The 16,338-nt window shown below is 41.9% G+C and overlaps 1 protein-coding gene across 7 annotated transcripts in view; it reads left to right on the forward strand.

The window, feature by feature from the left end:
- LOC130173384 (transcription factor COE3-like) overlaps positions 1-11,863 on the forward strand; it is a 160,539-nt gene extending 148,676 nt beyond the window's left edge. For 4 of the 7 annotated variants that reach the window (XM_056382622.1, XM_056382621.1, XM_056382618.1 and 1 more), the window contains 3 exons: positions 1,946-2,131; positions 6,735-6,863; positions 8,262-11,863. In XM_056382622.1, coding sequence (XP_056238597.1) covers positions 1,946-2,131; positions 6,735-6,863; positions 8,262-8,293 — 347 coding nt within the window. In that variant the 3' untranslated portion in view covers positions 8,294-11,863. The remainder of the gene's footprint in view (positions 1-1,945; positions 2,132-6,734; positions 6,864-8,261) is intronic. The other 3 variants (XM_056382620.1, XM_056382624.1, XM_056382623.1) reach the window with 2 other exon arrangements.
- Positions 11,864-16,338: the final 4,475 nt, after the last annotated feature.

Consider the following 16,338-nt stretch of genomic DNA (forward strand, 5'->3'; position numbering starts at 1 on the left):
GAAGAGACCCGGGGCCTTACTCCAGTCTTCATCCTCTGGAGCTTGTCTTTGTGTCTTCACTCTGACAGATGAGGAGGAGGAGGAGGAGGAGGAGGCTGGGCGGAGCTTTAAACTGTTTACATGAGCTCCTCTGTAGACGACTGTGGGACCTGAGTGTAAAAGATGTTAATTAAGATTATTATCATAATAATTATTATTATTATTATTAGTATGAAGAGGAAATAAACACGTGTGTGCAGTGAAATACACTTTTATTAATGATGGAAAAACTTTCTAAACTCGATGTGATCCAGAGCTTTCAACCAAATCCCTGAGCCTCTTTCAGGGGTCGGGTGGCGTCACGTGCCCTAAGTACGAACAGCTGATGGAGAGCGGAGGGAGATCATCACTGAGGTGACGTGCAACAAGAGAAAACACTGAACTGGTAATGAAAGCAGTTCAAGTGTCAGTGGGTAGAAATAACTCAGAGGAAGGTCATGGTGTGCGGCTGAAAGCTGCAGAACAAGAAGTCAGGACGTGAACGTTGAGTGTGGATTATTTTACCTGCGAGGAATCAAATCCAGATCCAGATGTGTTTGTGTCACTCAGTGAGAAGAGGTCATGTGACCAGATGTGTAGAGTAGTCTGTGCAGTGGTTTCAGTCCAGCTGTGGCGTTTGTTTGTTGGACTCAGAGAAACCGTCATGTGACTCGTCCTGACACCTGTGGATGATCTGACTCTTTGAGGGGGGGTCAGTGACGCAGCTGAGGACCCGCCCCACCTGCAGGACGTCAGCTGATCTCTGACAGCTTCCTCCGTCAGACTGAACGGAGTCTCTGTCGCAGTGAGAATCAGCCTCTGCTCAGAAACACATGTTTCCATTTGAGTGTGAGGTCGAAGGAAGTGATCTGCATCAGCTCTGCTTCCCACGCCGCCGCTGACGGGGACGGGAGCGGGAACACACCAGAACAAACAGGACCGAGTTCTGGGTCCATTTGTTCAGAAATTCTTTTGTTTATTGAAGAACAATCCATTGAGTGTGTTCTGTGACGTGCTGCAGCTCTCGACCGCTCCCTGCACTGTTCTCCTCCACATGTGTTTCCCATCGCCGCCTCTCCTCGCCCTCGTCCCCGGGCAGCGCTCCATCAGCCACTCCTGCTGGGAATTGCGTTGGCCCGAACCAGGAAGTGGGGGAAAGTGGAAGAGTGTAGGGGGAGGGGTTTTTTGGTGGGGGGGGGGCTGTAATGTGCTACTTGGCACACTGTTGGCTCTGCTCAGTGAGCTCGGCTGACGTCGGTGGGAACTCGGGAGCCTCATGAGAGGGTCAAAGGTCAGGTTGAGTGCTGCTGGGAACATCGGTATTCAACGCATCTCGGAGGATGGTCAATCAGTGGGGTGGGGGGGGGGTGGTTTAAGGTAAATGAATGGCAGACTTGCCTGTGGGGAGTTCAGCAGTCAGTATCAGGCGAACAGCAATGACAGGTGTGATGATGTCACCGCTGAGGTCACGACGAGGAGGTCAGACATAGAGGAACACACACACACACACACACACACACGAACAGTGACACTCCTCTGAGCTCAGATCTGATCTGTGATCGTGTTTCACTTAAACCTCGTCAGTCGTCCATGTTTTAATGTCCAGGATCAACAGGAGGAATCAGAACTTCTTCTTCTTCTCTGACATTAATCAGCTTCTGATAAAACTGGATGTTTCATGGTGTCACTTTTTCTATTTTTTTACATTTTATGGAACAATGTTGATTCATCAGGAAATTAACAGTCGGACTGAAAGTCTGATTAACGTCACATACGCATCACAAAGTGGAAAACCTTCTTCACAGTGTTTATTTACGTCTTCCTTCCACTAACTGCAGGTTGTGTTTAAGGTCGTCCGGTCCAGGAAACAGTTGGTGTATAAACACGTGAAGAAGAACTCTGACGCTCGCCTCTCTCCTCCTCTCAGGTTACTCCCGCAACTCGAACAGCGTGTCTCCTCGCGGCTACGTGCCGAGCTCCACGCCTCAGCAGTCCAACTACAACACCATCACGTCCACCATGAACGGATACGGAGCGGCGGGTATGACCAACCTGGGCGTACCAGGATCCCCCAGCTTCCTCAACGGCTCCACCGCCAACTCTGCTTACGCAAGTGAGTCACTTCTAATTTAAATAAACACCAACCTGATCGATCTGAGAGACGAAGCGCTCCACCTGCAATCTGAAGCGTCACCTTCAAACTCTCGATTACAAAATGTTCCAGAATTTACTGTTTCAATGTTTAAGCACTTAGGCAGTTGAAGTGTCAGATAGAGCGCTGAAGGGAGGAACGGTTCATTTTAAGCAGTTGATGAAAGCAGTAGATGTGTCAGTTGAAAGTATCTCTACATTCAGCTGAAGTTTAAACACTGAAGGGAGATGGAGTGTCAGTGTGAGCGCTGAAAGACTTGAGTTGTTAAGAGTTTGAGCAATGAAAGCAGTTGATGTGTAAATTGAGGGTTGATGCTGTACTTTACTGCAGTTTCAGTTGATATGTGTGCACTGAAAGAGGTTGGAGTGTCAGTGTAAGTTTAATTGATGAAAGCAGTTGATGTGTCAGGTGAAGGTTGATCACTGCAGTGAGCTAAAACTAGGCACTGAAAGGAACTGAGGTGTCAGTTAATGTGTAAACGATGAAAGCAGTTGATGTGTAGGTTGAGGGTTGATCACTGCATTTTAATGCACTGAAAAAGATTGAAGTGTTGAATTTTTGCAGTGGAAGCAGTTGATGTGTAAACATCGAAGGGAATTGAAGTGTCAGTCAAAGCACTGGAAGCGTTTCAAATATCAGTTGAAGTGTTGAGATGTTGGTTGAAGGTTTATCACTACAGTGAGATGAAACTTCAGTTGAAGTGTAAGCACTGAAAAGAACTGAGGTGTCAGTTAAGGTGTAAGTGATGAAAGCAGTTGATGTGTGAGTTGAGGGTTGATCACTGCATTTTACTTCAGTTTCGGTTGATGTGTGTGCACTGCAAAAGGTTGAAGTGTCAGTTAAGGTGGAAGTGATGAAAGTAGTTGATGTGTCAGCTGAAAGTGAACCATTGAATTTACTTAAGTACTGAAAGTGTTTCAAGTATCAGTGTGGTGTTGAGGTGTCGGTTGAAGGGTATGTGATGAAAGCAGTTGATGTGTCAGTTGAAGGTTGATCACTGCAGTGAGCTGAAATGTAAGTTGACACACTGAAAGGAACTGAAGGGGCAGTTGAGGTGTAAGCGATGAAAGCAGTTGATTTGTAAACACTGAAGGGAATTGAAGTGTCAGTGAAAGCACTGAAAGCATTTCAAGTGTCAGTTGAAGTGTTGAGGTGTCGGTTGAAAGGTATGTGATGAAAGCAGTTTATGTGTCAGTCATCCAGTGCAGTCAGCTGAAGTTTTAGTTGAAGTAAAAGTGCTGAAAGCAGTTGAAGAGAACCATCTCCTGCCTTTATTGGGTAGCAACAGATGACAGGAGACAGAGGACAGACAGCTGGTTCCAGCTGGACTTGAGCTGTTGTGGTTCATGGCCGGCATCTTGAACAGTTAAATGAAGTGTATTTACTGAAAGCAGCCGAAACGTTTTTCACATTTTTGATTTGAGTTTGTGCTTCAATAAATAAAATACAAAACAATGAAGAAAGGCGGAACATTGATGTGGCCGAAAGCTTTTGAAAAAAGCCTAGTAAGTGAACCTTGATCTGTTGATCTCAACTGTTCTCAACAGCTACGAACATTTTCTGTTTGTTCTGGTTCTGTACCAGGTCCAACCTGTCGGGCCAGGCAGCCTCAGTCAGGCTTTATTATAATACCAAGGGTTCATTGATCTCTGAGAGCTGTTAAAAGGATAGTAAGTGTACCTTGAGGGTCTGATGAAAACAGTGTTTCTTTAAGTTAATGCTGAGGTTCGATACCCGGCGTGTTATATTGAGAGCTGGAGTACAAGACACTGATCACGCGTGTCTGACTTCCTGTTGTGTGTGAGATGTGGAGTCGTTGTTTCCTGCGTTTGTGGAGGTTCTCAGACGAGCAGGTCTTCAACAGCTGCAGCTCTGGTGTGCAGAATAATAAGAGTGAATAAAAGTGAAGCGCTTCCCGCTGCAGGAGACGAGTCGACGCTTCAGTAGTTTTCAGTCGGCCCTGTTGAAACTTCACACCGGGCTCTGATTAACATGCCTGGAGTCGGAGCTGCTGCTTGGAAGGCGCAGGTGTGTTTTGGAGGCCGGTAAAGTCTAAACTCGCCCGCGGGGAGCGCTCCATTGTTTTGGCTTCTGTATCAAAGAGCTCAGCGAGTCTCAGCGAGACTCGTTTAGAAGGTAGCGAGCTCAAAATGCATCTCCGTGCCAGGTGATGTTGTCGTCCCTGGCGACTAAACAAAAGGTGGGCTCACATCTCGCCTGGCTGAGCTACAGTTTCCCGCCGCCGAGGGTGTGGGTGTGTGTGTGTGTGTGTGTGTGTGTGTGTGTGTGTGTGTGTGTGTGTGTGTGTGTGTGTGTGTGTGTGTGTGTGTGTGTGGGTGTGTGTGTGCGTGTGTGTGGACTGAACACCGCATTGCATTGTTCACCTCCTCCCTCCTCTGACTGTCCCCCTGTCCGTCCTCCTCCTCATCACCCCCCCCCCCCCCCCACTAACCTCACTAACATCCTCACCGCATCCTTCATGCATTCATGCATTCACGCTTTGGGCCGAATCCATTAATATCAGCTGGAAAAAGAAACAGAAAAACAACAAGTAGGAGCCAAGAAAGAGGAAATGAGAGGAGGAGGAAGCAGCGATCCACGACCGACTGATAGTTGTTGGCATGAAGCGATAAATCACATTTACATTCCCCCGTTTCATTTTACAATTCCATGTTCAAATGCTGTCCAATCATTTACAGACACTGTGCTTCATAAACTCTGTGGAAGCTCTTAAACGAGCAGTTTTCTTCTTCTCTTTCCGCTGCAGAGTGAGATGTTCAGGTGCATCAGTCTCATGTACGTTCAGTCCAGAGCTGCAGTCAGGATGTAGTTAGCCTAGCTTAGCATAAAGTCTGGAAACAGAGGGAAACAGCTCAGCTGACTGTCCAAAGTCCCAAGACCTTCACAGCTGATCAACAGGATTATCTCTTTAGTAAAAACGATTATTTTAGTGAAAATAACATTCAAACAGAACATGATGGAATTCAGAGTTTTAAAGTTTCCTGACGTTGACAAACATATTCTAGTTTGAAGCTTTCAATCAGACCACATGGTCGTCTTCAGTTGATGTCATTTAAAAAACTGAAACAAGAGAACAAATCTGAAAAAATGCTCAAAAAAATATTTAAATTTGATAATTTCCATGATAACAGGGGAAACCCCACCCACTGAGGAAGACTAAGAGATGTGACTGAAAGCTCCAGCTGCTAAAACAGCCACTAAATAAACCTCCAGCTGAGATTTTGTCAAATGTGATTCTAAAGTGATTCAAAAGAAAAGAGAAGAATCAAAACATTTAAAACGTCTTAGTGGTATTCTGGAACTTTCAGTCATATCACATGATCTTCATTAACAGAATGAGTTTGCAGAGAACCAGTGATGATTGAAAGCTCCAGAAAAGCTACTTAATGAAAGAGTTTTTAGGCTTTAACTCGTCATTTTAGTTTTTCTCTAAAATGTCCAGTTTTACTTTCTCAGTTCATGTCGATGAACAAAACAATTTCCCATCGACGTCCCTTTAGCAGGTGTTTGCATGGTCTTCATCAGTTTGTGTAGCAATTTACACTTTTGTCAAATTTTCTGCACGTTCAGAAAAAAAAAGTAAATTACTACATGATGAAGATCATGTGCCATGACTGAAAGCTTCAGAACACCTTGTTAGTGGACCTAATGGTGTCTCTTAATTATGAAATGAAGTGATGAAGATTAAATTAAACCCAGAGTTTAAATATAATCAGTGTAAATTTCAGTTATTTTGCTTTGTGGTTTAAATTTCCTGAAAGCAACAAAAACATCCAGAAAAATATCAAATCCACGAGTGTTTGAGCAGGAGCCTCTAAAACACAAACTGACATTTTCACGTCTGTTTCTTCACAGGTGTGTTTTTGAATTTTGGACAGAGCAGGGCTAGCTGTTCCCCCGACTTCAAGTCTTTATGCTAAGCTAAGATAACTACAGACTGACTGACTGACTGACTGACTGACTGACTGACTGACTGACTGACTGACTGACTGACTGACTGACTCATGATGGAACAAGAGAAATCTCTAAACTGTTGAACTGTCCCTTTAATCAGGATCAGGTGTTTATTTACTAAAGATCTCCTTATTATATGTTATTAGATACCTGAGTGTACACACACACACACACACACACTCACACACTCACACACACTCACACCTGTACAGTGTGTGTGAAGCTGCTGCTCTCAGGTCGGATCAGGTTGGTTTTATATAAGAAAAGAAAAGTCCTTCAAGTTATGGATCAACTTTGCCAGATGTGCAGATGTGCAGATGTTTGTGCTCGGAGCATGTTTCTTCCTCCAGCCCTCGGCCCGATCTGAGGCACGGACCCATTCCTCCTCCTCATCCTCCTCTTCCTCATCCTCCCATCCCCCACCCTCCTCCTGCACGATCCGCCTCATCTCCACCGATCACTCACCTCCTCTGTCCGTCTGCCTGCTCGTTACCTCGTCACCTCCTCCTCCTCCTCCTCCTCCCGTAGGTTTACCCTCCTCCCTTCACTCCCTCGCCTTCCTCACCTCCTCCTCTTCTTCCTCCCATAGGCCCTTATTCATTCTCTCCTGTCCATATGGTTTCTGCAGTCAAACAGAAGAGCGCCTTCGCCCCTGTTGTGCGGCCACAGACCTCCCCGCCCCCCACCTGCACCACCACCAATGGCAGCAACCTCCAGGGTGAGCATCCCACCCCCCCTCCCACCTGTCAGCACCCCCGTCCCCTGCTGTCCTCGTCCATGTCCCGTCTGGACCCGTAGACGTCCAGCGCCACTGTAATGATAAAGACTCTGTCTCTGTGTGGACCTGCTTCTAAACAGCTGAGGTCAAAGTTGATCCATAACTTTCTGGCACTTTGTGGGATAAAGTTTAAGAGCTTTTTATTCATGTTCAACACTTTCATCCTCCTCTCCTCAAACTCCGATATCTCAGTCTCATTTAGAGGAAACAGTCAAACCTTTCAAACGTCCCAGAATCTGGAGTCAAGCTGCTTCGTTTAAGATTCTCTCTTTTTTACTCTGGAAACTCGTCGCTGTCTCTTGAACATGGCGGAAATATTGGTTAGTGAAGGGTTTATAATCAGGTTATTAATTTAAAAATCATATATAAACAATTATAACACAGTTTTCATACACTGATGCAAGATCAAATTAATGCTTACTACTCATTAATCTGACTATTGGTAACTGGTACAAGGAGAATTACTCATTAATAAATGATGATGTGTTTACAATAACACTCATTTTGCAGCTGCCGACAGCAGCTCATGGGAACAATATTACTGAGACCTTAGAGAATGGATTTGGTCATTCGATATTTTAATTTGTTGCTTGATTGTTAGAAACTGAACAAACGTGATGAAGCAGCAGCTACAGACATGAGGCTGAACAGTACTGACCCAGGAGGGCTCACTATTTGGCAGGAAACAGGTCACCGTTGCCCTTTCTATCTAATGTGTAATAACAGCTTCTAAATGATTGATAAAATGTTAACAAGCTAATTAATAAAGTAGTTGTAAAGCCTTTATAATGGAGTCTTTATCCTTGTTGCTCCTTTAAGAGCTTGTTCTTGAAAAGTTGCAGCTTTTCACTTCGACTCTTTCACAGAAAGAAAAATGAAAACGTGGCTGTTTATCAATCGGCCAATAAGTCGTCAAATCAAGCACTAATGTTAATTCTGTAATAAATGAGAAGAAGTCTCTGTAACTCTCTGCACGTTATAGGAAGTCGATTCTGGACTTTAAAGTTCTACAGGTTTCCATTAGAAATCAAATGTTGTGGCTCGTCATGTTGATTGACCTGCAGAGATCCAGACTTCACACATGGGTCCAAGAAAACGTCTAACATCTGCACACTGACTCCACTGACGTAGTTTATTATTAAAACAAGTTCATTGAATCAACATTAATGTTAATTAATATTGATACTGTGAAGAAATGAGCAGGAACCAATGGAAGCCTGTGTTCATACACTAATCAATATGTATTGACAGTAAAAACAAGTGGACATACACAGTGTGGTGGTGCCCCCCCCCCCCGACAGTTGAATCTGACTGACTCTGTTTGTTCTGGTCATTCAGCCATGGCAGGTCTCATCGTGCCCCCCATGTGAGGACGAGTCTCAGCCAGATCCCGTCAGAGCCCCCCATACCCCAGTGTCGACGGCCCCACCCACCTGAAACGCCACAACAACAACAACAGCAGAGAATGATCCTTCCCATCATCCCTCAGTCCGGCCGACCCCGTCTGACCCCGGACTGACCACCGGAGGAGAAACTCAAATCAGACAATGACATCATCACGCTCATCTTTTTCTGATGAAGCCTCTGCAGACGTCGGCTCGGATCATTTAGAGGAACACCTGAGACAGACAGCGTCTGCAGCGGCTCCACGTCCAGGTCAGAGGTCAGAGGTCAGGGGTGTGACCTGAGGGTGGGAGGGCAGGTGTCTGTGTGAGTATTTGTTGTGCTGAGTAATGAAACAGGTTCTTCTGTGGAGACTGAACAGGTCTCAGATCAGTTTGAACCACTGTGAGACAGGGAGGGAGGGGGCGTGGCCACCGGGAGCTTCTGTGACCTCACACTGGACCAGGTCCTGACTCCATCTGACCAGTCTGCTTCCATCAGTCGATTAAAGGACCATTCCACTGTTTTTGTTTTAGCCTTTTAATAAGAATCACGTTTAGAAATTCAGATGTTTTTTGTTTTTATCTTTCAGCAGCTGTTTATTCTGGATTCCATTTATTTGAAAGATGAAATGAAAATGAATTCACAGACTCTTAAACTTGCTTTAGAATGAGTTAAAGTTTAAAAGACTTTTCAAATCATTTTTTACCTTAATGGAGTTCAGCACAGGCCTGACACCGAGACCAGGACTCGGCCTGATCCGGCCTCGGTCCGACCGGAGCCGGCTGAAACCTCCTCGTATTAGACTGGAACCAGACCCGAGACATGAAGCTGAATTTTTTCTGAATTTCATTTATTATCTAAATTAAATCTTTATTCAGCCGAACATCCCAAACACCCCCCCAGCCCAGCATCAAGCAGTATCACCTTTATCTCATCAGATCTAATTTGACTTGTTTTGAGATAAAAAATGTTCAGAAATCCTCTGTAGTTGGTTTCATGCTGCAGACGATGGTCCTTTAATCGTAGAGTTAAAACTCTTTATTGAAGAATGAAAACTGGTGACAAGGTTTCACTGAGAAATAAAACAGTCAACACTTCACCAGCGAGCTGCAGACTACGAACTATATTCTGGCTAAAATACAATCTCCACTTACTGGAGTTATAGATACAAGACGAATTCGATTGGTTCTCGCTGGATCAGAAGCTCCCGCTGGATCCTAAACCCGAGTCGGACTGAGTCCAGAAACGAGGAAGAATCAAACCTTTTTACAAACCTGGACAAACCGTCAGACGTTTTCCACATTTGACGGGTTTCCAATCAGAAATCCCAGAATCCCCTGCTCCCACAAAACCCAGAGGACCAGACTCTTTAAAGACCACTGATCAATATCACGTCTGATAGCATTTTCCTTTCTGTACCATAGCTTTTAATTCATGTTTGTCTCTTACGCTAAAAAGGAGGAAAAAGCATTAATTTTCTAAGCTGAAGAGAGAATTAACACACGTCCTGCCGAGGAGAGAAGAGCAGATGTTACAGATGTTACACTAACATTTGTCCGAATAAAGTCGAGGTTTTTCATTTTCCTTTCCTTCTCACTTTAGTTTGGTTTTGTCTCATTTTGATCCAGTACAATAGTTTTGTTTTTGCGGGTGTGTCGAGTGGTAGATTTTAAGCAGAAAAAGCTTGCAGCAGTTTTAATCACATTTAGGTACCAGATTCTCTTGTTATTCTTCTGATTGTGCTTATTTTATATGTATTTATAAAGTATGTTTTGGGGAGTTCCTTTTGTGATTTAGGCCTGAATGATAGTCTCAAATATATATGTAAACACATTTGATGTCTTAATACCTTTTAGATATTGTAAAAAGAGTGAACAAGTGAGAGGAATTAACCCTTTTGTAAAAACAACACGACGTCATGACGTGGTCAAAAAACGCTTTCATCACTTTTGTATAAAAATGCTTTTCCGATACGATATTTAACTTTTTGTAAACAGCATCATTTGTGTTTCCCCTGGTTCTTCTCGTCCTTTGTGTATTATTGTGAAATGTATAATCATGGTTATTTCTTAATGCACTATTTTTGTTGGGGCACTTAATAAGAGCAATGCATCTTAGCAAAAAAGAAAAAAAGCTGAAAGTAAAAAAGAAAAAAGAAAAAAAAAGATGAAAGCTAGAACGATATGCACCAATATGTTTTTTCTGCCGTTCTGAAAACGGCACAAATCCTTGTCATGTGAAATTTTTATATTTCAGAAGCTTATAATGTCATAATATTCCACCACTCTTACTTTTGGGCCGAGCGTATCTCTTGGTCTCGGTGTTTAGAAGATAATATTTTATCCATCTTAATATTAGAGCCGACCCTCGTCTTTGTGTTTCTTGGTGAGAATGATTGTTCGATTTAAAAACAGGCAGCAGATTTTAAAACCACAGTTTTCACTGATCTCAAGGAAACTTCCATGGATGTTGGTGTTGTTGTTGATGGTGCTGTTCTCGTCCTCACACACGATCCCCATCATTTACTTATGCAACTGTGTTCCTGTTCTGTAACGCGAGCTCGTCTTCCACTCCGCTGTGGAGACGTTCGGCGAATTAGAAGAAACAAACGTCCTGTTTGATGCCTTACGATTGACCACACTTCAACACAGACTCTTCTCTTAGGTTTTCATTCGCCGAAGTTTTAGCGATTATCGTACGTTTCCGTTGAGTTTGTGATTTGATTCATTTGATGAGCCGTTCCCCAGTTTCACTGCGAGAACTTTTATTTTTCTGCACCAAATATTTGTCCCTCAGGTTCCCCAGGTAATATAACGTTAGCATAGCACTGATGTTAAACTGAAGAAGCTACGTTAGCGGTTAGCCTTTCAGATCACAACACAGTCCAGGAGTTTACTACAGAAGTGCACCTTGCTCACGTAAGAAAGAAATAATTATTACTTCCTTATCACATGATTATAATTTAGCATCTCACAAGAAATTACAATGAAACGTTTATGGTTCAGATTACATTAAAACTCATAATTACAGCATCAGTGTGTCATAAAAAAGAATCTCGTAAATCTTATGATTAAAGATCCGGATCCCAAATTCACAAGAAATCCACCTCACCTCAGTGGGCTGTGGGCTACTATGCATTTCATATGTCAAAATTACATGAAACCTAATTTATTATTATTGATTTCTCACAATCATGAGAAAGTGTTTCATAATTCCAAGATTCAAACTCATTTATCAGTTCCCCAGTGAAACAGTCTCACACTTAAAGGACCAGTGTGAAGGATTTAGAGGAAACTATGAACAGAAATGTCAAATAAGATTCATAATCATGTTTTCATTATTGTATAATAATCACCTGAAACTAAGAATCACTGTGTCTTCGTTAGTTTGGAATGAGCGCTTCATATCTACACAGGGAGGGGGTCGTCTTCCACGGAGCCGCCATGTTGCACCACCATGTTTCTACGGTAGCCCAGAGCGGACAAACCAAACACTGGCTCTAGAGGGAAGGCCTCCGTAGATTCTCCTACACACTTGGAAAGGGGGGGGGGGGGGGGGGGGGGGGGGGGGGCGATACGCAACTTCACCACTAGGTGCCTCTAAATCCTCCAGACTGGTCCTTTAAAAAAACTGTATCATGACATTTCAAGAAAATTAGCTTGCGTTAAAAAAATCTTTTTCTCATGATTACCAGAAAACTGTCTCACCCTGAAATAAAAAGATTCAGATTCATCACTATGACAACGATGAGAAAACATAGTTTTGGATGAATGCACTTTGTTGTTTTCCCAAAAACTCTGTGCTGGAAGAACCAGAATCATCCTTCATCCCTTTAACACTTATAAAAGGATAAAATCACCTGAATGTCTAAACGTCTTAGAAACAGAAAGCAGAGGTGGGGGGGGGTGGGGGGGGGGGGGATCTGAGGTTCGGAAAAGATTAAACTTCTGACTTTATGCAAATCCAGCAGGACTGACAGAAACCTTCAGTCACTGCACAGCGTCACCCGGACGCCGCCACGTCGGCCTCTGGGTGAACATCTGTCCAGTGTCTCTGGGAGAAGCCATTTTTTTCAGTTGAACTAATGAAACCTGCAGAGCAGACAGTCACACCTCCACCTGAACTCCACCTTTAAACAGCTTGCTAAAACATGATTTTGTCACAGTTGTAGAAAGTTTGCTTCTCACGGTCCTGGTTTTAAAAACTGCAGAGAACTTTTTTCAATGTTTTACTTCAATGTGAAAGAGGCAGAGGAACTGCATCTTTGTGAAATATAAAATATATCATCAAAGTATATCAAAGCACAATGTTTAATTAATGTCTTTAGAATACAAACGGAGGGGGCGACACCCCCAGGTTTTTTCTTTTTCTGTCTCTGGCCATGCTGTAAATAGATGCATGTTTTTTGTTTTTTTGTTTTTTTCTGTGATCCAGTGCTTTTTGTACAGAAACAGTCTAATAAAGATTACATTTGGCTTGAATCTCTGAGCTCTAACGTCTCTTGATTTTAAGATAACAAATGTCTTCCTCTTTTAGCTTCACTTCTGAAGCTGCTATAGCTAGCAGCTAGCACTCTCTGCTGGCCAAAACAAGCGCAACGCTAGACGCCGACGGAGACATCGTCTCGAAACAGGGACATCTGGTCACCCTCGATTAAGGGAAAAACTGGGTGTAACCAACATGATTCACAGTTCTCAAAGATGAAAAATAAATGAATTATTATTTGTTTGTTTATGGTCAGTATTTTTGCAGCAGTAGCTAAATCAACAAAGTTTGAGTCTGTTGTTTGTTTGTGAAATCCAGCACAGAGATCTGACCTGATCCGTCAGATCTGAATCCAGATCAAACGCTGACCAGACAAAGTCCAGCTGAGGACGATGAGGACGTCATTACTAATGCAGGTGTTTTTTCATAAACAAAAGTACTGGACAAATTAAAACGTGACCTAATGGTGCCACTAGATGAAAGATTATTAGAGTTCATCCTCAGTTGAACATGAACATCTAAACCACATTTCATCACAATCATCTGACAGTGTTTGAGATGTTTGAGTTGGAACTTGAGTGGAGGAGCAACAGACTGACAGACAGTCTCTTCCATGGTAAATAAATAATAATAATAATAAATCTTGAGGAAAATGTAAATGAATCTGGAAAAAAGATTGTGAAAACAAGGTTATTGATCTCTCTACATTTGTTGGCGTATAACTAAAAATAGAAATGCATGTTAATGAACGGACCCTGCTTCTGTTCTTCTCTAGTTTCCTTCACAGATTCTTATTGTCTGATAGTTAATGTTAATAATTCTTTAGGAGAATATTAACTGCACTGAGGATGAGGCTTGTTTCAGCCCTGAGCGGTGACTGCACGTTCTCCTGTCAGGTTGCACACAGCACCGACGACCTTCAACCAGGGACAAATGAGTCACTCAAACACTCAGTAATAACCGAAGGTGACGCAGACGGCGGCTGGAAGGTCAGACCAAATGAGTTAGAGAGAAATTCAACCCAAAAATATTTGTATCCTCAGTGGAAAAGATTCCCTGGCAAAGGTTCACCTCCATATTTATCTCCTGTTGAATGTAAAACATGAACCTCAGTGACTGCAGCTGTCAGATACATGAGGTGGAGGAGAAGCCTCCAGAACAGAAAGACTCCAGTGAAGCAGCAGAACCTCTAAACTGGACTGAAGACCACAACCGGAGGAGGTGGACTGGAGGTATTTAAAGAAACTTGAGATGAAACATAAAACAGTCTCCGTCCAGAACTTTTCCAACTATGTTCAGTTTCTCCAAAGATTACAGTTAATGACGACGGTGTTGGCGGAGGATCGTAGAAACGGAGCTGTGACTGAAGTTTGGAGCCGAGCTGATGGGAATCAATCAGTAAAGCTCTGAGCCAAAGCTCCAATCCCTCAGTCAGAGTGAGAGCTCGGCAGCAGGTAAAAACATCAGCCGGGATCAAGAGAGAAATATGTCCGAGCATGACGTGAAGCTTTGAGCTGATTCAGGAGGTTTGTGTTGACAGTCAGGAATCCTGTAAATCTATGATCTTAAACTCCAGGAGCCAGAGTTGGACAGAGTCTTTCCTCCTGAAGCTACAGGTCAGTTCTTTAATGGATTATTTGTGTGGTCACTTAGTTTATTGTTGAGCTTTGATCTGAGTCCATGAAGAGTTTTTAAAGTGAACCGGTCTGTGTGTAAAATCTGTTAAATCATCATTAAAAATGAATGAATCCACATAGAGCATCTCAGTCTAACTCAAACTAGACCAAAATGGTTCAAAAACAAGGACTGAAGGAGTCAACAACATTAATGTAAGGAAGTGATGAAGAAATTTGAGAGCAAGGGCCCCCCAGACCCTCAGGGCCCCCCAAAATTACAGGTTTATACCACATTACATAGTTTTATTCATTGCAATTTAAAGAATTTTGTAAGTCCACTATCAACAGGTCCTCTATCCTCCATCTTGTGGTCCAGGTCTTGTAGAAGGACCAAAATCCTCTTTTAAGACCTGATCTGTTTGTTGTTGTGTTTTTATCAAACTGGTTCCATCATTAACAGACAGAAAACCTGAGTGAGTTCTATGAGGCTTTATCTTCATCAATATATCTGACAATTATTATCTTTAATCACTATTGATTTTTGAATGTATACACAGTGTGTTATTCCCTGAAGCCCAAGTTCACATATTTGTTTTTGTCCAACCAACAGTAAAACACAGAATAAATTTCCTGCCACAGAAAACTGGTAAATATGAAAATATTCTCACTTCAGCAGCTGGTTCCTCACATAATATTAATTGATTATTAAAATTAATTTAGTCTCAAATAACTAATTGATGAATCAACAAATCATTTCAGCTCAGAGTGTCTGGGGAAATATTGAAGCTGCCCACATTAAGTGTGGGTCAACAGTGGCCCATCAGTAAATGTTTGCCCCTGGGCCCCTAAGGAGGACGAATTATTAATCCCACACCATGATGTTTGTATTCTGTTGCATTAAAGATCCATAATTTCTTCTTCTCCTGTGTTTTATTTGAAGTGTTGAGCCATAAGAAGATATATTTGTGGTTTTAAGAACTGAAAATCATGTCAGTGTGGTTTTACATCTCCTCTCTCAGGCTTCTCTCTGGAGCTCTAGTAACAACAAGAGAGGAGGCTTTGAGGCTCTCTTCTGATTGGCTGGCTGGTTTCTGACTGATCCAATAAAAATATAGCAGATTTCAGGAAAAACACTCAGGGAAACCAAATCCAGCAAGATGGCTGCTTTGTTGTAACATTATGAAAGATCATGGACTGAGTGCATTGTATGGTAAAGCATAAAAGGTAAAAGAATAGTAAGGCATGAAAAGTTAATGTATTGTAAGGGATAAGAAATCAATGTATAGTAAGGTGTAAAAAGTCATATTATAGTGAGGTATAAAAACGTTATAAAACGTCATGGTATAGTAATGAATAAAAAGTCATAGTATAGTAAGGTATAAAAAGTCAAGGCATAGTAAGGTGTAAAAATTCATATTATAGTAACTAATAAAAAGTCATTATAGTAAGGTATAAAAAGTCATAGTATAGTAAGGCATAAAAACGTCAAAAAACATAATTGTATAGTAAGACATAAAAATGTCAAAAAACATAAAAGTATAGTAAGACATAAAAATGTCAAAAAAATGTATTGGTATATTAAAGCATGAAAATGTCAAAACACGTAACAGTATAGTAAAGCATAAAAATATCATAGTATAGTAGGGCATAAAAATTACAAATAATGTTATAGTAAATAAGGCATAAAAATGTCAAAAAAATGTATTGGTATAATAAAGCATAGAAATGTGAAAAAACGTAATAGTATAGTAAGGCATACAAATGTCAAAAACTTTTCATAGCATAATAAGGCATTAAAATGTCATAGTATAGTCAGGCATAAAAATTAATAAAAAATGTCACAGTATAAATGTGAAAAAAAGGCATAGTATAGTAAGGCATAAAAATGTCATCGTATAATAAGGCATTAAAATGTCATAGTATAAGAA

Source organism: Seriola aureovittata, chromosome 8 (genome assembly GCF_021018895.1).
Source record: "Seriola aureovittata isolate HTS-2021-v1 ecotype China chromosome 8, ASM2101889v1, whole genome shotgun sequence".
Lineage (NCBI taxonomy): Eukaryota > Metazoa > Chordata > Actinopteri > Carangiformes > Carangidae > Seriola > Seriola aureovittata.